The sequence below is a fragment of the Octodon degus genome, unplaced genomic scaffold (assembly GCF_000260255.1).
Source record: "Octodon degus isolate 3935 unplaced genomic scaffold, OctDeg1.0 scaffold00023, whole genome shotgun sequence".
NCBI classification, from domain to species: Eukaryota; Metazoa; Chordata; class Mammalia; order Rodentia; family Octodontidae; genus Octodon; species Octodon degus.
Genome location: NW_004524599.1, coordinates 7,787,605 through 7,808,627, shown reverse-complemented (window position 1 = coordinate 7,808,627; position 21,023 = coordinate 7,787,605). Strand labels below are relative to the sequence as shown.

At 42.8% G+C, this 21,023-nt stretch overlaps 1 protein-coding gene across 1 annotated transcript in view; it reads left to right on the top strand.

The window, feature by feature from the left end:
• Positions 1-21,023, top strand: part of Sycp2l (synaptonemal complex protein 2 like) — a 76,562-nt gene that overhangs the window by 51,404 nt on the left and 4,135 nt on the right. Inside the window, exons 25-30 of the mRNA XM_023712124.1 lie at positions 4,237-4,317; positions 5,525-5,595; positions 6,907-6,998; positions 8,676-8,775; positions 8,862-8,920; positions 12,097-12,159. Coding sequence (XP_023567892.1) covers positions 4,237-4,317; positions 5,525-5,595; positions 6,907-6,998; positions 8,676-8,775; positions 8,862-8,920; positions 12,097-12,121 — 428 coding nt within the window. The 3' untranslated portion in view covers positions 12,122-12,159. The remainder of the gene's footprint in view (positions 1-4,236; positions 4,318-5,524; positions 5,596-6,906; positions 6,999-8,675; positions 8,776-8,861; positions 8,921-12,096; positions 12,160-21,023) is intronic.

The window sequence follows — 21,023 nt, the reverse complement described above, 5'->3', positions numbered from 1 at the left end:
AGGGCTGCAAGGACAGCCAACATTTTGGCCCTAGCCTTTCAAGGTCAGTGAAGACTCAGGACATAGGAGAACCTGTACTGTAACATCCTGTAATTCAGTTGTGTCCCAAATTTTCTGATCAAGGAGATTATGGGGCCAAAGAGGAAAGTGATCGATGATGTAGAGTGTGCCTAAGGAGAGTCATATGGAGAGAAAACATTCTCTCAGGCTTTCACAGAGAGCAAATGGGTCAAGCAATGGCCATGACTCATCCTCATGGCTTACACTGAAAAAGGATCTACAAAGTGTGGTACAGGGTTTCAGATAAATTCTGAGGGGATTTGTCTGACCTTATCAGATATAAAACTACATTTCTTGTTATATAGGTCCTGCTTTATTTTGGTCTTAACCATCCAGCAGAAAAGTATAGAAATGAAGTATAAAAAGTAAAGCCATACTAATATGCTGAGCTGTAAAAGGCTCAAGTCAACAACTTCTGTTATTGCCAGTCTTACAGAAAACCCACTACTATTATGGACTACTGGACCATATTGGAATATTTTGCTCAATTCATGCACCTATAATATTTAAATGACAATGGAATACCCTTCTCTGACAAAACTAAGCAAAAAAGGGATACAAATGAATAACCATTTTGTATCTGTATATTCAAAATACAATAGAAATACAGCTACATTCTCTTAATTCAATGAATAGAAAGATTTGTTCTAATAGTGTTCGTGGACAGGATATCATGTCTGCATCTTGTACAATGAATAACCACTAAGACAACAATATGCGATCTATTTATTATTGAGTCTGTCCTACTAATCACAATTGAAACTGTCTCATTGCTATTTGTTTCCTAATAAAATTATTGAAAAAAGAAAAACCTAGAAAATTCTAGCATGTAAGGACAAACTGCTGAATGATTCTGTATTTGAATAAGCATTTATATAATCACAAATGAAAACTGTCAATTAATTTACAAATTTTAAAAGCACTCACACATATAAAAGATGTAGCCTCGGCATTTCATAAATATTGGCAGGATGAACAAGGGAGATGACATTGTGAAGCATCGAGACTTGTGTCAGGTCTCTTGTTACAGAACAGCAATCTTGCCCAGAGAAGAGTTTGGCTGCTATCGTTCTGTGCCACAAGGTGTCACTGCAGAGCAAGGTTATTAAAAAAAAAAAACGTGTTCACTTAGGGGACCTTTGGCTATGAATTATAGGGCTGACTCTGTTCTAGCATTAAAATGGTCTTTCATGAGGAGTCTGGATTCACAAATGAACCTGGTCACCAGACTGTTCATGAAAACTTATGTTCACTACGCCACCTGAAACAAGCTCAGCAGCATCTTGGGTGGGAAACGTTTTTGATGAAAATGGAGAAAGTTGTGTTCTCACAGGGGAAGAGTGACGTAGCACTGATTCCTCTGAAGGCTGCTGTTTTCCAAGGGATAACTGCCCCGTTGGTGCAGGTGAAGTGTATTGCCTGCGGCACTGCTTCAAGGAAGGGCTCCTCACGCCGTGGCGTTCCCGTGTCCCTCGGGGGCCATCTGGGTTCCAGGAACTCTCCAGGGCTGCTGAGCAGGGCCTGCACCCAGGACTCGGCCTCCTTGTTCCATAGATGCGACCATTGTCTGTGCCAGCACAAGATCTGACTTACCCGGGGACAGAGGTGTGAGCGTGCTAACTCCAAATTCAAGGCCTTGCTTTGGGCTGGTGCTGCAAATTTGTCACCAAAATGATGATGATGAAAAAAATCCAAGAAAGGACAGAATGGGCAGGCAGGCAGGAAATGTAGCTGTTCATCACGGCGGAAGTGGAGCGACCTGAGGTCCCTGCTCAGAGTATATTTTGGACTCTAATTGGCTCTCAGACACCAGATTCCCACATTAATGTTATTTGCTTTAAGGGCAGAAGGATGCAGCCTTACGTAGGTTACGTCTTTGACTTTAAAGGTATCTTTAACCCTTAAAACAATGCAGCTCCCTGGAAAATGTCTTTCCAAACCTTTCAAAGAAAGGCACACATCTGATCTAAATGCAGTGAGCAAAAAGGGACGCTGGCTTCTACAAGGCACTCCTTACAGTTGGTAGTATTTATGATTTTCATTTTAGTTTTCATTGTAGGTACTTTTCCACATCCTTCAGGGTGGGAAAGTGATCCTGGTGAAATATCTTAATTATGCAAGCTCTACTGTGGAGCACCAGCTGGGGTCCGTGAGTGTCCTCATTCGCCTGTCATGATGTATATATCTGTTATCACCTGCTTAGTTTTGTCTGCTTTTGGGTCACGTGTTCTATCCTAATTGGTATTACTTTCTTACTTTTCATCCTCTAGTTTTTCTTCTACTAAAAATAATCTAAGTTAAAACATAATCTAAGTTGATACTGAAGCCTTGGCTTCTGATTTTTCTGAGAAATGTACCTTTTGTTATACGGTAGGATACATTGTCATTTTATACTGACTAGTCGTTATTAAGTATAATTTAAACAGAAATTTTCCCCTTTTCATCACCTGAGAGTCTCTAACTGATATTTTTTTGCTGTGCCACTATTTCTAAAAATTAGAATATTTACAGCTTCCCCAGTAGTCACCTTGGCAGACCCTAAAATGCTAACGGTACTAATTTTTATTTCTGTAGTGCACACAGGCAGCTCTGCATCTGTGGGTTCCATTTTTTCTGATTCATCAAATTATGGCTTGTAAGCCTTTGGAAAAATAACAATTTAATAAGTAGTACATAGTATGTTCTATTGTGATTGAAGAGCAAGAAAGAAATCTGATCAGGAAAAGCAGTTTAAAAATGTATAGGCAGGGCCGGCAAGATAGCTCAGTGGGCTAAAGTCCCTGCTTGGGCAAGCTTAGGCAGGCGCAGGGGACCATGGTGGGTCTATGCCCACCACCACATGCTATGCCAGCCCCACCCTCAGGGCAGGCTGGGCTCCCCCAAAAAAAGTATAGGCAGTGTTTAAATTGGTATCAGGGAGCTAGACACAAGACTGCGAATATATGGAGTTCCATTAGAAGGAACCTCAGATACATAGATCTGGGGATATGAATGTGCTTGGAATCCGTGGGGAGACCAGGGCAGAGATGCAGAGTGAAGGGCCACAGCGCGCTGTGCTGTCTGCCAGTCACACTGTACAGCTGAGATAGAGTCACACAATATATTTACTACATGAATTTTTGAAATTAGAGTCCAAGGCTTATGGAAGGAAACCAATAGTGATGAAAGGGTAAGTGAAGAATGGCGGCGATGTCAGAACTTCACACTTCTGGGCTCAGGGGTGGGTAAGAGTGCTGTAGGGAGGGAGGGAGGGACAGAATAGCATGACATGGCGATATTGACAGCCAGTGGGGAGCCCAGATTGCCAGCTTGCGAGAGCTCAGGCAAGAGAGAAATTCGGCAGGTGATGGTTGGAGGTGCCTCAGAATTGTGGAGATCTTCTGGGCAGATGGCCTTGGGCCGGGGCATGGATTGGCAGGTGGATGGAAGGAAAGGTCTGGGCCCTATGCAGAACCTCAGGCTCTGATGATGGAATGGAAGCAAATAGGCAGCAAAAACAGGAATGGAGCTGATGTTCTGTTGACCGAGGTGTGCTGTTGACAAGAGTGGGAGGGCCCAGTTGGAGAAAGGACACGTTTGGGGTAAAAGTGAACTTTGGAATAGGAAATATTTAGTGATGTTCTGTGTTGAAATAGGGTTCTGTGTTTGAGTCCCATCAGCAGAGGATATGAAAGTCACTGTAGCTGGTGAGGAACCAAGGGGACCTTGTTAGCCCAGGACCCTCAGGGCGGCGCGTCTGCTCCCTGTCACCAGCAGGGGGCGCCTTCGGGGAATCCTCTGAAGGCTTCCAAAGCCCTGTAGGACTGGAAACCTAGGTGCTTCTTCATTTAGCCTGCGGTCCTGGAAGTGCTTTTGGGGCCCACTCCTACGGTTTCATTAGGAACACTCTAGCTGGCTAGCACATCTGTCTGTAACTTGATAAACAGAACGTTTCTAAATGTACTTGAGCTCACCAAAGGGGCTCCTGTCCCTGCATGTCCCTCTTCAAGCATCAGTAGTCTTAGTGCTTTGACATTTAGGCTGGACACAGTGGCACACAAACAGTGAGTAACAGGCAGGGGACGAGTTCCACCCATGGGGGTCAAGCTTAGATATGAACTGGCAAACACAAGAGAAATGCATTTACCACAAAGGGAAGGCATGCAAGGTCACCCGCGTGCTGTGTTTGCTTATTAGATGCAGCAGAAGGGAGCTCTGCCAGGCCCAAACAATCAAGATTGGAAGATGGTGATGTGCCAGCATCCCCCGGCTTGGCAGGTAAAATCGCGTGCCCAGCCAGCAGCTGAAGTAGAAATGTAACAAATATGTTGTCACAGAAGGCACCTGATGAGTTTTAAGACCAGGGTAGTTGCAGAAGCCTAAAACCTAAGCATTTTGTTCTTAGAGACAAGTGCTTTATTGCACAAATTGCAGTTGAAAATAAGCATCATCCTCTCCTAGCGCTTTGTTCTGTTTCTTCTGTCTTTTTTTGAGACAGGATCTCACTATGCAATTGAGGTTGACTTTGAATTTACTATGTAGCCCAGGCTGCCCTCGAACTCTTGGTGATCCTCTTGCCTCATCCTCCTGAGTGCTGGGATTACAGGTGTCTGCTACCATGCCTAGCTTTCTCTTAGCATTTGGGTTTCTGCCTCTTAAGTCTATTTTTCTGGAAGATTTAAGGTTCTAAGTGTTCCTAATGTAAGTCTCTGCTTTGGCTGATAGGTAACGAAATTTTTGTAGTAGAAATATATAATGTATTCCAGTTAGAGAATAATCTAGAATGTCCCTGTGTGTGATTCTGCATGAATAGCACCATGTATTATTATAAAGCAAAGATCTCTAAAAAGAGAAAATTGCACATCAGAGGCACCAGAGGGCAGCGGTTCGAGATAGCTCGGTTTGAATCCTGGAGCTGCTGGTATACACGATCTCTGTTCAGTGTGGATCCCACATGGGTTAATTTCGTGTGGGTTTTGTAGGAACGTGCGACTCACTGCTCACGAGTCCTGTAGAACAGAGCCAGGTCTCTTACAAACCCTCCTAAGACTGGCCCCCAAAAGGTGTTCTGCCAGGTTGACCCCCATGGACAGGCCCAACCATTGTGTCTTATAGCGTACTTCTCCAGATACCTGAGAGACAAAGTCAGTGGCTCTGATTTGAAGTGCTTGGAAGGTTTGCATGAAATGAGCCATTGCCAGAGAGTGAGGTTTGGCAGGAGAATCATCAGGTGCCTGCCTGGACTCTCATGTGAGCTGGGCTTGCATGAACACGGTTGAAATCATGGCCCGTGCCGGATGGGCCTCAGGGTCGCAGCCAAGCAGCCACCAGGGCATCTGTAGTTCATATGTGTGCTTCTGACAAAGTGTACCGTCATCTGCGCAGCAGGTGAATGGAGCACAACTACTGTGAGCATTTTAAGTTGTTTTTAACATTTTATTTTTGTTGTTTGACATTTCTCCTCCATACCTAGACACTGTACCAGATAACCTAGATGTTTCTGCCATTGTCACAGCCTTGGAAGACTTCACTGGAGAACTGAAAAGGAAATGTGAGGTAATCGCCCTCTGAAAATGAAAACCCAGCTATGACGCTGGAGGACAGCATGTGACATGCAATAATTCACATGCAAATTGCATGAACTCGCTTACACATGGAATCTAAGAAAGCAGGGAGCAGAAGGGTAGTGACCAGGGCTGGAGGGATGAAGCAAATGGGCGGGCGCTGGTCAAGGATGCAAACATTCAGTTGCAAGATGAATAAGTTCTAGAGACCCACACACTGCATGGGGACACAGCTTATGCCAATGTATACTTGGAATTTATAGTAAGAACAGTTCTTTTGTGTGCTTACAAAAGATACGCATGCAAAGGTAACTGTGTGAGGTGATTGATAAATTAATTGGTTTGATTGTGGTAATCATTTTACAATGTGTACATGTAACACAGCATCACATATACCCCTTGAATGTAAGTTGTTTTATTTTATCGGTGATATCTTAACACAGCTATAAAAACAATGAAAATGTATCCAGTTTTCTGATGTGACTGTCCATACACGAAGTGCTCCTAAGTCTCTGGGGAGATATCTGTTGAGATATCTGTTGAGATATCTGTGGTCATGATAGCCTTTGTGATTGTGGTTTGCATTTATAAGATAGATATGTTCATATCCTTTTGCCACAGTGTGCCCACATGTGTGGAAATCAACTCATGTCGTGGTGTCATTGGTAGCATTTCTAGACAACTGAACTACTGGGAAAAATGTTTGTCACAGTGATAGATGAGGTAACCATGTGGAGGAATCAGAACTCTGGGACAGTGGTAGAGATAGGCATGGGTTCTGCTGTTCATTATCATGGCCTTCAAGTTTTCCAAGTGGAAGCAGAGTTTTGAGACACTGCAGTATTATTTTTTTTGGTACTGGGAATTGGACTCAGAGCCTTTGGCTAAAGTGGGATTTGGAACCATCCAGGACCCTCTGATTTCATCTTATTTTAAAGCCATAATGACTTGTTTACTAGCATCTTAGTGTGACCAAGCCAACCTTCATTTAACTCACATGCAAGACTTCTAGAGTCTTTGTTTTCTGCAATACTCGTGTGGGTCAATTTATAATGGGACTGTGCCCACAGGGTCGCTATGTGTATCGATAGCATGGAAACATGCTTTTCTGTTTTCACTTGCTGTTCTTTATTGAAGTAATACCTGCTACTTCAGTAAAGTAATGTACTTCATCATAGATTTTTGCCAGTAATGCTTGCAATGAATGTTACATACAATACCAGCAGCAGCTTTTCAATATAAATCATATACTAAATTATGTAGATATGGCTAAAGCAAATGTTATTTTGTTTTTATACTTTAGCTGAGGTTCAGAAAGAGTCCAATTTATTCAAGCAAAACAAAGAAAGCACCAGACTGCCTACTAAAACTTTTAAACCAGATACACCTGCAAAGGTAATTATTGAATTTGAATGCACATTCATGGAAGTGCAATCATTCACAAACAACATTTCTTACATGACCACTCTGCTGGGGCCTGAGGAGGTGAAGTCTGAGAAGATGTGAGGTTTGATACATCCTTCTGCCCTTTGGTGCTTCCAGTTCTTTATTCATAAGATGAAGGGTTGGAGTAAATGTATTTCTTAACCATCTTCATTGTCTACCACTGTGTTATCCAACATATTCCTTAGAAGTTTATAATCCACATGTGAAGACAGGGCGTATGTAGATAAATACAGAAGTAGAATGGATGGATTTGGCACATTGTGACTATACTCACTGCTGATGAATTGTCCCTAAACTGGTTAAAGTGGTAAGCTATATGCTTAATTATAACTCGGTAAGAAAACGCATGTACATTTCCCCTCCTTAGGACCATGTATCAAATACCACAGTGGTCACTTTTCAGAGAGATGAGGGGAGTAGAAGGGTGCATTTATGTAAGGAGTATAGTGAATCTAGAAAAATTACAATGGAAGTCCTTCTTGAAAGATGTTTTGGAGATTAAGATTTGAGTGGTACAAGGAAAGTGAGTATAGGGATTATTTCTTATTGGAGAGAATTAAAGAGGGAAGAAAGGGGCAGTGAGTGAGTTTGCTTAGTTGAAACATCTTGTTAGGGTTGAACGTAATTTTCAAACTCTTATAAACATGTAGAATACCTTGATTGTCCCAACAAGCTACAAAGGACTTTGAATTTGTGAAATTGCTATAGGTCACAGGGATTTCCATCCACGCATGTCTTCATTCAGCAAATGCACACTAGGTGTCAGGCTCTGTGCTCCGTGTAATGGGTAGATGAGTTTCCTATCATCACTACAAATAGTTGAGGTAATCACTTTATGAAGAGAAAATGTTTATTTTGGCATTCAGATTTGAAGGTTTTAGTCCAGGTCCATTGATCCTATTGCTTTGGGTCATGGCCTGGTGGCATGGCCTGGCATGGCCTGGCCTGGCATGGCATGCATGCATGATGGAGCAAAACCACTCACTTCAAAGCCAGCAAGTACAAAACAAAGACTTCACATCTCATTGTTTGCCTTGAGGCCACACCCCCAAAGACTTAACCTACTCCCCTAGAGGTCCCTAATGTCTTACGACCCCCTGGTAGTGAGGCTTTGAATACACAGGCCATTGAGGGAGCTAGACATCCGAACTGCAGTTGTCAAGGTGTGGTAGCTCTTGTCTTCATTGAATGCTTGGCCCAGTCCTGAAAGACCTTATACAAGCATACTGCAACTTATAGAATTGTCATAATTTTGGAACTGAAACATGGAAGTGGAAAACCAATGCACAACCCATTCTTGACCATGGCTTTCAGGGCCAGCTTTTGGCTGGACAGAGAAAGGAGAGAAGGGAATGGAGGGCCAGCCCTTCAGCTCTTCTTCTCTGGCACCATCTGCCTTATTCTCTACCTAGAATTGTGGGCTGCTATTGCAGGCAGCATCATTGGGTTTCCAGAGTTGGGTGCGGTGGCCAGGGAGGAAGGGATGAGCAGAGCGACACCTGTGTGTTCATAAGGCAAGCATCTGGGGAACAGCATGGCACTCTTGAAACAGCAGGATTAGTTAGGAGTGTCTTTCACCATTCCCAAATAATCCCAGTGAGATTGGTTGCTTTTCACCTTTACCAGAATGAACAAATTGGAGGACTTCCGTGAGTTGGTTCTGCAGAAGTTGAACAACCTTCAGAAAGATATTCAGGCTCTAAAATACCTTGAGAAGGATGTTCTGGTAAGTTCCTGCTTCCTGTGATATAAAAGGACCTTTTTAAGGGCAGAATAAGTGTTAACTAAAGTGGAACTTTTGTTTAATTTTAGGAATTTTGGGAAAAACAGTCTGATGATCTGAAATCATTCTGTGATCTGCACGTGCTGAGGTATATTTTTTAGAGGTATTTTTAAAATCTTGGTTGATGTGTGAAGTCCTGTTTGCTAGAGTATGTGCAGTTGGTGTTCATAAGAATCACGAAAGTGGCATGAAAGCACATGAAAGCCATGAAAGCCACACCTTTTTGGACTGGCCACTTCCATGACACCTCCCTGAGGACAGGGTGTGGCCAATGGCAGCAGAGAAGAAGAGCACATTTTGAAAAGCATAATAGAATTATCTGAGTTTCTATGTTTTGGACCCAAATAGTTTTATTTTAATCAGCATTTTAAAAATTAAATGATATTTTCAGAAAAGTAGTTTTTTACCTAAGTAATTGATGTACTAAACATGTATTTTACTTCATTGATAGACTTCCTTATATTTTTATATAATATGATTGTATACCTGTTAAATGTTTTTTTTTTTTTAAACAGAAAACTGTGTTCACCCTGATACGTGCTGTTCTGAGGGTAATTAGCACATCTTGAACTGCTGCTGCTCCACATTTGCGTGTCGTTTCATCTTTTGGAGAGCAGAGAGGGAGGGAGGAGTTCTTATAATGAAAGAACTGCATCCTTTGCTCCTCTACTTTTGATCATCTTTTTTTTTTGGCAGAACCAGGGATTGAACTCAGGCCCTTGCGCTTGCCAGGAAAGCACTTATTCCACTGAGCCATCTCCCTGGCCACTACTTTTGTCTTGGGAGAAATTCTAGTGTTCAGAAGGAATCACTGTGCAGGCATGTAGTGGCTACACTTGTACATATCATTTGAGAAGCAATTGGATTTCTTTCATGGAAATCCAAGACAGATAGTTCAAGGACAGATAATATTCTTTCTTTTTTTTTAAGTGAAAGAAAATGATATTTTTTATTTCAGTCAACTGGGAATCTTTGTCAGAGCCCTACCCATAAGAAGAGGAGACAACAGCTGCCTTTATTTTTGTTGGCTTGCTTTGCAGTGAAGTCAGCTAACTCTCTGGGTCATGGACATCCGGCTGTCCACAGCCTCCTCTCTCTTTGGCCTTGGAATGGAGGATGAAACAATGTCTTTGCATTCTCCTTCTCCTTAGTGTTTGTACTTTTCTGCAGCCAGGGCTGGGGCTGGGGCCAGGGCCAGGGTGGCGCTGGTGACTACAGGCTGAGTCTTAGCTGGCTCTTAGGGACGGCCGTCACTCTCCAGCCAGCCTCCTTGGGGCATCTTCTCATCCTTGCATATCCCACCACTCAAGTGTCCTGGGGCTCAGAGGGGCTGGCAGGGTCCTCAGAGCTCTCAAGCTCAGGCAGAGGTGGGCATAGGGGTGGCAGCAGTGGCACAGCAGTGGGGTGACAAGGCGCTGCCACTGCATCCCTTGGGGCTTCTGTCCTTGCTTTTCCACCCAGGGCTCTTGCAGAAGGACAGATAATATTCTGTGGATGCTATATTTTTCAATGCAAAAAACTTTCAGAATTTGTTACCCAAGTCAGGTGCAGTGGTGCACACCTGTAATCATAGCATTTGGGAAGTGGATGCTGGTAGATCATGAGTTCAGCACCAGCTTGGCCCTATAGCACGACTCTGTCTCAAAACAATAAAACAAAAGCCAACATTGTTGTCCATCCTACTGTTTATCCCAACAAACGCAGTGACAACAATGACTGTAAAGACCACTATTTAAGTCCTTTAACACACATCTCCTCCTTCATAGCACTATACATGGTCAAAGGTGAAAATCATTTTAAGATGTCTTTGCAATGGCGCTGGTTGGTTGTGCGCTATCCTTATACTACTTGGAATCAGGCCTTCTTTACATACTTATTCACTGAGTGTTCCCAAGAGCCTTTGCTTGTATGGGTTATATCTGTGACTATTTTCCATATTAATATATGATCTTACATATTGAAATGAATTTTTATAAACATAACTAGACTTAAAAAACAGACTAAGTGAAAGAGTAGCATTGTTTTGTTTGCAAATTTTTAGTATCTGGATTAATAGAAGACAGCTGGATTCTCATATCTGCTTTTGAATGTAATTAATTGTGGGTGACGTTGCCTCTGGGAAATTTCACTTTGTATTTGTGAATGAGTAAGAACGAAGAAAGTGAATATCATTCCCATTATCATCAAAATAGTTTTGACCTCACAGAACTTTTGGTTACTTAGGGAGTTCCTAGACAGTACTTTGAGACTGCTGTAATAAAGCAGTACTGCATTAGAGAAGATACTATCCCCTAGTCTACATTTATCTTCACCAGATCCCAAATGTCAGGCAACTGTCTTCAATTAATGTTGTTAGATATTAATTACTATTTACATTTATCTCCCTTTAGTAATAGTGCTTGGAGCAAAATCAAAATATCTCCATACTCCCTCTTCCAAGTCTACTTTTCTGTAATTTTGCTTTTATTCTCTTCTCTTCCAAAGACCTAAGAAAATAGCTCTTTGGCTTGCAGACAAGGGGTAATTATAGCTCTTTAAGTTTACAGTAAGTGCTTACTGGGCACCAGGCTCTGGGCTGGGAGCTCAGTCTGACATGGCGCTGTGAGATGTGTAGAAAGGTTAATTTACTCAGTCAGGATCACATACCTGTTGGGGCTGGGGAGATAGCCCAGTGGTCTAAGTGCCTGCCTGATGAGTACAAGGACCCGAGTTCAATCCCTGGTTCTGCATGCTGTGTCAGCCATCAAAACCAGGCGTGGTGGCACATGCCTGTAATCCCAGCACTGGAGAGGCTGAGACAGGAGGATCACTATGAGTTGAAGCTGCATAGTAAGACCCTGTAACAACAACAACACCACCTTAGAAAAAAACTTAGAAAAGCTCACACCCATTGCTAGCATCTGTCCTCTGTCATACTTTCATCTTAGAGATGGATTTACTTTTTTTTTTTAGGAAAATAAAATCATGCCCTCTGACTAAATCAGCCTCTAGCTTAGAGCTGCAAAGGATTGGGGGCTCAGTGCTTTAAATGATAGTCATAAAATACTCGCGAATTTTGCGAGCTGGTCGCACTAACCGAGACAATGTCTGAGACTCAGATATTGATCTCATGGTGATAACGCAAGCTGGCAGGGTCCTTCCTCATTCATTATCAGGTGAAGACCTGCTGAGAAACTGTGTTACAGCTATGTGCATAGAAGCACGGCTTTGTTTTTAAAAGCCTAATAGGAATATAATTAAAAGAGATGAATCAATTTCTTCCAGGCTTAACCCAATTCAGCCTTCCTAAGGAGAGTCAAAGTTTGGTTTTGCTGCTGCATCCTGCAGGTAGGTACCAACATTTACGTTGTTCAGTGAATGTGAATTTTGATGGGAGGAATAAGGCACCAAAAGTACTCAAACACTCCGTCCATACTACATTTCTGTCGCTGAACTTCCTCCCTCCCCAGCAGGTATCCCTTTTAGCTTGAGTGAGTCTGTCCATCCTTCCTTCTTTCATTTGTGCGTTCATTCTTCATAATTAAGTGCTGCGCACCACCAAACCCTGTACTAAACATGGAGATTCGGTGGTTAACACACAGATGTGTTTCTGTTACCACTTAAAAACATTCCGGGGCCAGGGAGATGGCTCAGTAGAATAAGTGCTTGCCTGGCAAGCGCAAGGGCCTGAGTTCAATCCCTGATTCTGCCAAAAAAGCCTAAACCAAAACAACAACAAAAACAAAAACACCATAAAAAATTCCTTGAGAGGGTCAGCCAGATAGCTCAGTGGACTAAAGTGCCTGCTTAGGCGGAGTGCAGAGGCCAGGGTTCGATTCCCAGCGTGCTATGCAGGCCCCTCCCCTAGGGTGCCCCGAGACTGTGATTGAGACTGGGCATAGTGGCACATGCCTGTAATCCTAGTGTGTGGGAGGCTGAAAACAGGAGAATCACTATGAATCCGATCTACGTAGTGAGACCCTGTACACCCGGTCCTAAATTCATTTAAAAAAGAAAAAATTCCTTGAGAAGTCAGAGAAAAGTAAGCAAAATAACCACAAGTTTACTGAATTCTTTGGGGAATTCTAGTTCTCTCCATTGGTTGGGAGCAACGGCAGGCAGTATCAACTTAAGGTAAGGTGACCACCAAAGGTCTCTAAGGAAGTGATATTAAAAATGAGCTTTTGAGGATAAGAAAGAATTGGACTTTAAAAGTGAAAATTGCAAAGAAAGGGAGACAGATAAGAGCATGATCTACTTGAGCAACAGTGAATGCAAAGGGGACAGGCAACTGATGAGGTTAGCAGTGTGGTAGGCTCAGTGTGGCCTCGTTGGCTGTGGGCAGCAGTTTTGAATTTTACACTGCTGAGGGTCACGGAGAATGTGCCTGGATTCTGTGCAGAGGCACTGGGGTGAAGGTCATGCAACTGATCTTTAAGACACTCATTGTGGCTGCTCTGTGGAACATTGTTTGGCAGAGTGAGGAGCAGAAGTCCAACATAGTTCTTTTGAGGACCAAGGTGGCCGTGATAAGCTGGAGACAAGGGTGCGGTGGGAATGGAGAGATTCCAATACTAAATCCTGAAGCTCTGATTAATGGATTCCTGATCATGACAGCAATAGGTAAAGGAGGAGAAATAAACATCACACCGAGTTTTCTGTGCTTGGTCAGTAGCTGCGCGGCGTTGCCAACGTGGGAAAGAGAAGGCTCGGAGAGGGAGGATAGGGAGGTCAAGAGAAAACAGAGCTTGTTAACATTCTAACTTGCACATCATCCAAGTTTTGATAAGAACTTGTGGAAAAGACACCATTTTCCAGGAAAACACAGTGTAACAAAATGGGTGGGAAACCAGATTATTCATAAAGGAAGTGTAACAAGTTGTCAAAGAAGCCATTGTGTATGGCTGGTCACAGAACTCTCTAGGCCTTGGAAGAAGGATAATTTTAGTGCTGGTAAAACTATTCCAGCACATTCATGAACAAGCATTTCCTAATTTTTTTTAATGAACCTAGTGTTTGCACACCCAAGTCCAACAAAAATTACACAGTGAAGCACAGAACAATTTCACTTAAGTCAAAACCTAAGACACTGGTGAGTAGCATTTAACAGTTTACTAAAGGAATAAAAGGATGGGTTGATGGTAGTAATCTAATGTAATATTACCTTTTAAAATAAAAAATATTGTATGCAGATATAATATGGGTACATATTTATGGGGTACATAATGGAATTCAATTATATATATATATAATATAAAATAAAGATAAAATCTGGCTAATAAGCATTTCCATTGTTTCAAATGTTAAGCATTTTCATTTGCTTGGAATTTCTTTTTTCTAATCATTCAAAACATATCATAGAATGTTTTAACATTTTCTGAGCAACAGAAAAAAAGAACTAATCTCTGTTCTCTGTGTTTGGTCCCTATCTTGGCTATTTTTCTCATTGCTGAGGCAAATACCTGACTCCCAGAATTAAGGAAGGAAAGGTGTCTTTAGTTCACAGGTTGTGGAGGTCTCAGTGCAGGCTCGGCTGGCTCCAAGGCAGCGTGGCACACGGCAGAGGGCAGCGGTTCATGGTGTGTGTGTGGGTGCATAGACACAGCAAAACAGCAAGTGCAGAAAGGGAGGAGCAGCCGAGAGCAAGGGTCTTTCCCACCCTCATATTGCATGCAGGCGGCCCAGTCCGGGGGCAGCATGTAGCTGTGGGATTACATAAAGCTTTGGGGGGACATGTAGACACCAACCATGGTAGTACCCCTTATTTAATTGCTTCCCCCCACATTGCCCTCCCAAGGCTTTAGTGAAGACCGTTCTGTTCCAGGAGATGGGCTTTTCTTGTTAAATGAATGAGAACATGTAGTATTTGTCTTTCTGACATAATTTTACTTAACACAATAATTTTAACTTCTATCCATGTCATTGCAAGTGGATGGACTTCAATATTTTTTTATAGCTAGATAACATTCCTGTGTGTGTGTGTGTGTGTGTGTGTGTGTGTGTTTTCATCCATCAAGGGTAGCTAGATCAATTTAGTATTTCAGCTATAGCCAATAGTCCTGCCATGAACATGCAGTGCAGGTGTCCTTTTGGTGTGATGGTTCCCCCTCCAGAACAGACCCCATACTGAGATCCTGGGTCATATGATAGCTGTAGTTCTAGCTGTGCACCTCAAGCTGTAGGACGTGAGTCTTCCCAGAACCTGCAGACAGGCACAGGGTCAGGGATCAAGACCTTCCCCACAGGGCAAGCTTGGGTGGGACTCAGGGTTGGTGGCTCAGGCAGACGGGTCCTGGAGCTTCCGGACACTAAGGGTGCTGCCCTCTATTGTGTGAGGTACACACAGGTACAAGGCTTCTCATGGTGTCAGGGTGGTGGACTTCAATATTTTTTTATAGCTAGATAACATTCGTGTGTGTGTGTGTGTTCATCCATCAAGGGTAGCTAGATCAATTTAGTATTTCAGCTATAGCCAATAGTCCTGCCATGAACATGCAGTGCAGGTGTCCTTTTGGTGCAATGGTTCCCCAGCTGGTGGCCCCAGGCAGGATACAGACTAGTGGTGGTGGTGAGGGCAGCCACCAGGTGGGTGACTGGTGGTGGCTCCTGGGAAAAGCCTGCTTCTTTGAAATAGAGCACTTGCTCTTGTCAGCTCCCCAGGCTGGGAGGAAGCCTGCGGTAGGCTGCTGCGCATTTAGGATGCTGCTAAGGTGGAGTGGCTGGTTATTTCCCATCCACCCTTTCTTGGGAGTGTGAGTCAGTCCCCTCCGCACCCACACTCCTCATGCCCAGGGTTGAAGCTGCCCTTTGCTTTGTTCTTTTCTCTGTGTTGCTTTTCTGCCCCTGGGTGCTGTTTAAAATTCCCATCCATTCCTTGCTGACTTTAATTATTGTGCTCAGGGTAAGGTCCTGCTTTGTACTCCACTTTTTCTCTGTGGCTGTGTCCCATGCAGGGAACCTGTGTCCAGCCCTCTTGGATCTGCCCTGGTCAGCAACTTAGTTACTAATTAATCAAGGCAGCAAAGCCATTATAGTTGATGCTATATATTTCAAAAATATTTTGAAAAAGTCTTTTGTCTTAGGATTTTTATAAAGTTAAAAGAGCAGTGACTAGGTATTCTGTTATATGATAAATCTTAGTCCAAAAGCTAGCATATTATTTAATACAAACTTGGCTCAGCATCACTGAAATCAAGGCCTCATAAATGCAGTCTTGACAACATAAGAATGTTAAGTCTCCCTAAATTAATGCAGGAATTCAGGCCACCACTCTCAAAGATGCAACAGCTTTTTAAATATATATAATTGAAAGTTGATTCTAATGTATAAGTTGAAGCAGAGGGGGAAAATCATTTAAGACATTATTCAGAAACATTAGCAAAAAGACCAGTATAGAAGTCCAAAGCAACTAGAAGTGAGTAACAAGTTTAAAATCTGAAGTAAATAAAAATCAAGAAAACCATAGAGAGGATTAGTGAAATCCTAACACAGTTCATTGAAATGATTAATATAGCACGTACATTTCTCATCTGACAGATCCAGAGAATAAGCTAGAAAAGACACAGCTGAAATTTAGGAATAAAATGTACCAGTAATGTGCTCCCAGAGATCTAAAATATAATAAAACTATATAAAGAAAGGCAAGATGTCAGTAAATTAGAAAATTTCCAAAACTTAGTGATTATTAAAGAAATAAATGTTTAAAAATCCATCCTTGATTTAATCAGATCTTGAGGTTTTCATAAACATTTTCTCAAACTTAAATGGAGTACATAATCTTCATACAAAAGAGTTCAAGGCAGTAAGGAAAACTTCCCAATTGATTTTAAGAAATGTCCGTGAACTTGAGCCAAAAATGGGACAAAGATGATCATGAGAACAAAATTATAGATCATTTTCAAAAATTAACATAAATATAGAAATGCCAAAGACTTACCAAACATTAGCAGTGCTGCATGTTTGCATAATGAAAAGGTAAATTAGTTGAAGTAAGCATGTGTAATGCGGACAAAGATGACTTAATATTTTAACCTATTTCATAATAATATTAACAGATTAACCACTAACATATTTCAGTAAATTCAGAACAAGCATGTGTAAAAACTCTATATCTTTTGTAATTAAAAGTCAACTAATCAACGATAAAACTTGGAAAACTGGGTCTGGAATGGATGCAATGTCTCCAAGTGTCCGTTGGTTACATTGAACTTAATGAAAAAAGCATTTAAAAGTCATTAACAAAACAAGATTTCTGTTCTTCCTATTTTAGCACAGTGCCAAATCTAATATCAGCTTGCCCTGGCATTCTTTCATGGTTTGTAATATTAAATGATCCGCTTCCATTCATAATTTGCCTAGAGCACAGTTCTGCGCATGTGCAGCCATAGAGAAAGTCAAGGGCTTCAGGTAAACATGTGTTTTTGACAGAATCCAGAGGAAACCTAAGCACAAGACATGAGGTGTGGTCTGGAGCTGGTAGAATAACGGGCCTTAGTAGGCAGACTGGGTGGGAGGAGCTGAAGGCGAATCCCCTGGTGTCATAAGGAAGTCAGGGGACTGAGGTCTTGGGGGAAAACTGTAGAGGGAGCCTGAAGACCAGGGCAGCAGGAAATCAGAAAGTGGGACATTGAAAATCCAGAAGTCTATGATGGTGATGTGGTCTGGGGAGACAAAGTGTGGTGCAGTTGGAGAAAATGCTGGAAGAAGTGATACATTGGACCAAGAGGCCAGAGCGTGAACATGGACGCTTTGTGATGATGTCATTATTATTGCTGAGGCTAACTTGAGACGGGGTGGGCAGGTGGAGTGTGATGCAGGTGGGTAGTGGGGATGTCTTGGAGGTGTCCATGCGAAATGGAGCATGTGGCAGTGGGGATCCAGGAGAAGGCTACCCATCCACGCGGCGGGAAGTATAGCTTGGCAAGTCCTTATCGGACATGCTTAGGACCAGAAATGCTGCAGAGTTTAGGTTTTCAGATGTTTGCAATCTTTATATGTACTTTATTCATTGGGGATCGTTAATTAAAAGACTGAAAATCTGAATTGATATGCAAATTAAGCTTTATGTTAAGGGTGTTCAGCCTATGGAGATAGCAGTAAACGATCGTGGAGACAGGGTGTCCAGGGCAAAGGCGCCCTCAGAAGTAGCCAGGTCATAGTTAGAAGAGGGAGGTAAGAAGGTATTTTTTTCCCTAGAAGAGGCTGGGTCTGTTTCTCTGTTGCCCGCGGCCTGAGTTGTAGGGGCGGGAGTGTGTGACTGTGGGAAAGTAGACTGGGGTAGATACTCCAAGCGCTGAGTCCCGCGTGCATGAACTTCCTGCTTGTCTTTGGAGGCCCCTAAGGCAAGCAAGTGTGGACTATGCCGAGCAACCACCAGGCAGTCTGTTCTGGGGGAGTTCTCTTTAAGGACAACAGCTCTCCGGCCCATTTGGATTCTTTGAATATTATTTTGTTCATTCCCACGGCAGTTAACAATGGGGTTTTTCACGCAGTTAACAGCCTGGAGATTTCCTGCAGTTTGTAAGTCTGATTCTTGGCTTCCTAAGTAGGCCATATCCAAATACAACTTTATAAGAGTGCAATTCCGTTTACCTTACAGAGTGTACTTGTTATTTCTAAAAACTGTCTTGTCTTATTTTAACTTGAGAGTAAATGAACTGGATAAGTGTCCACCCCGTGTCTTTGTCTGTCTGTCCGTCTCTCTCTCTTTCTCTTTCTGTTTAAACTACATCAGTGTCCATTGTGATTTTTTTTTTTTTTTTGCCCAATATTTCCAAATCCAGGAAAACTATTTTAAAGGTGAAACTGGATGTAGGCCAAGATCTTGACAGTGATCTATATTACAAACCTGATAGGAATAAGGAGACATTGTCCAGTGCCCTGATGCCCAGCTAGTTCCCATCGATGTGATGTGCCACTTAGACACTAAAAAGAATGACTCTGTGTTGACTGAGCTGAGACGAGGTTTAACAGTCAAAAGCAAAAGCTTATACAAAGCAGCATATACAATATGATCCCACTTGTGGGAAATGTGTATGTCTCATATGAGGATTCATTTGGTCTTTCACCCAAACTGTTGAGTCTGTTGGGTGTTATCCAGGGTCACCCCTCTGTATCTGCAAGGAATGGGTTCTTCTCTACAGGACCCCGCTGCAGATTCTGAAATGCCTGAGATGCTCAAGTTTTACATAATGTATTTGCATATAGCATTTGCGTATGAATATAGGGACTCTGTACCAGTCCCATCAGTGTCACATCAAATGTAGATGTTGTGTGTGTGGATGCTGTAAGTGCTATGTAAATAATGGTCATACAGTATTGTTTAGGGAATAATGGCAAGAACAAAGACTCTGCATGGTTCATACAAATTAATTTTTTTCCCAAATATTTTCAACCATGGATGACTGAACCTGTGGGTGCAGGGCTCTGGGTAAGGAGGGCCAGCTGTGTTCCCATAGGTGCTGGGGTGGGGTTGATTCTCACCTGGCTCCTGCCCACATGCATGCGTACTAGTAGGATAGGTGGACAGTGAGCAAGGCAGATGGATGAGAACTCATGGTGATGCCGAGTGGTGAGGAGGAAAACCATCTGTGCCGAAAGGCTCCTGGTGTAGAAGCCAAATAAAACCCATCTAAGGAAGTGACTTTGAGCTGAACTCCACACACAGCTGGAACCAGCAGCAGGGGAGGGCTGGAGAAGAGCACTGGCATGAAGGGCAAGGTGGCGTGCTGAGGCCACAGGCACCTGGTCTGTGCTAGGAACATGGTGTGGGGCCTGCAAGGAGCAAGGCCAGAGCTGGCTAGGATGAAGCACCAGGCCCCATGGGCCCCTGGGGTGAGTTTGGATTTTATTCCACTTGCCCTCACCAGGGTAAAGGGAGTGTGTGTGTGTGTGTGTGTGTGTGTGTGTGTGTGTGTATGTTGGACGCCACCATTAATACAATGGTGATGGGTTGGAGGTGGTAGACAGAGAAAGGCAGGATGAAGAACAGGTGGGCAGGAGCATTTTGTGTCATTTAAGGAGGTAGGACAGATGTTACCAGCTTGGTTTGGGGCATATGCTCCATGCAAGGTCAGCATCTGAGTGGAGCTGTCACATGCCTAACCAGCTACTTGAGACAGACACTTGTGACAGAGGGCTGGGCCTGGGACAGATGAAGTTAGGTGGGGAGAGGAAGCCAGCAAAAGACACTGACAAGGACTGGCTAGTGGGGTGGGGAGGTAAGAATATAAAGGGAGGTATGTATGGTCTGTATTCCAATGAGAAGGTCATGGACATGTCACCCGTGGTGACCTCTGCATGGTGCTATTTGGGTGAATTTACTTTCCTAGCTGATTCTGCACTGCAGGATGCAAATTCCTTTCATACAATAAACTCCACATACAAATTCATGAAGAGTGAAAATTTTCCTTCTTCCTGTCCTTTCTGTGACACAGAGATAGCTATCTTTGTACAGTTTGGAGTATTTTATTTTCTCCTAGTCTTTTTTTTTTTTTTGGTAGTACTGTGAATTGAACTCTAGGGCCTTTGTCCTGCGCTACATCCCTAGCCACTCTTTATAGTCTGAGCCAGGGTCTTGGTAAGTTCCAAAATTACTCAGGCTGGGCTCAGACTTGTGATTCTCCTGCCTCAACTTCACAGAGTGCTGGGATGACAGGCATTCGCCCCCACACCTGGCTTCTTCCACGTGTGCACTCTGATGCTTGCATAAGAATGCATGCGAACATTTGTGCACATGTCTATGCACAGAAGCTTTTAAGCAACACACTAATAGACTAGATACATATTCTTTGTTCAGTAAAAGTTGGATTGTTTTTCAAGTCAGTAATATAAATCTTATTTTAAAAATAATTGCACAGTATTCTAGTTCATGGAAATACCATGACTTACCATTCATTTTCACATTGATGAACATCTAGATCATTTAAAAATTGTCATTACAGATAAACTTACAGTGAATATCCTTGTGTGCACATATCTTGAACTACACTATCAAGGAAAAATTTAGGCTTTCTGCTGGTGGACACCGCGAAGGAAGCATCATCAGGCTCTCTTCCGACTGCCGTCATGTCTAAGTCAGAGTCTCCCAAGGAGCCCGAACAGCTACGGAAGCTCTTCATCGGAGGGCTGAGCTTTGAAACAACTGATGAGAGTCTGAGGAGCCGTTTTGAACAATGGGGAACACTCACAGACTGCGTGGTAATGAGAGACCC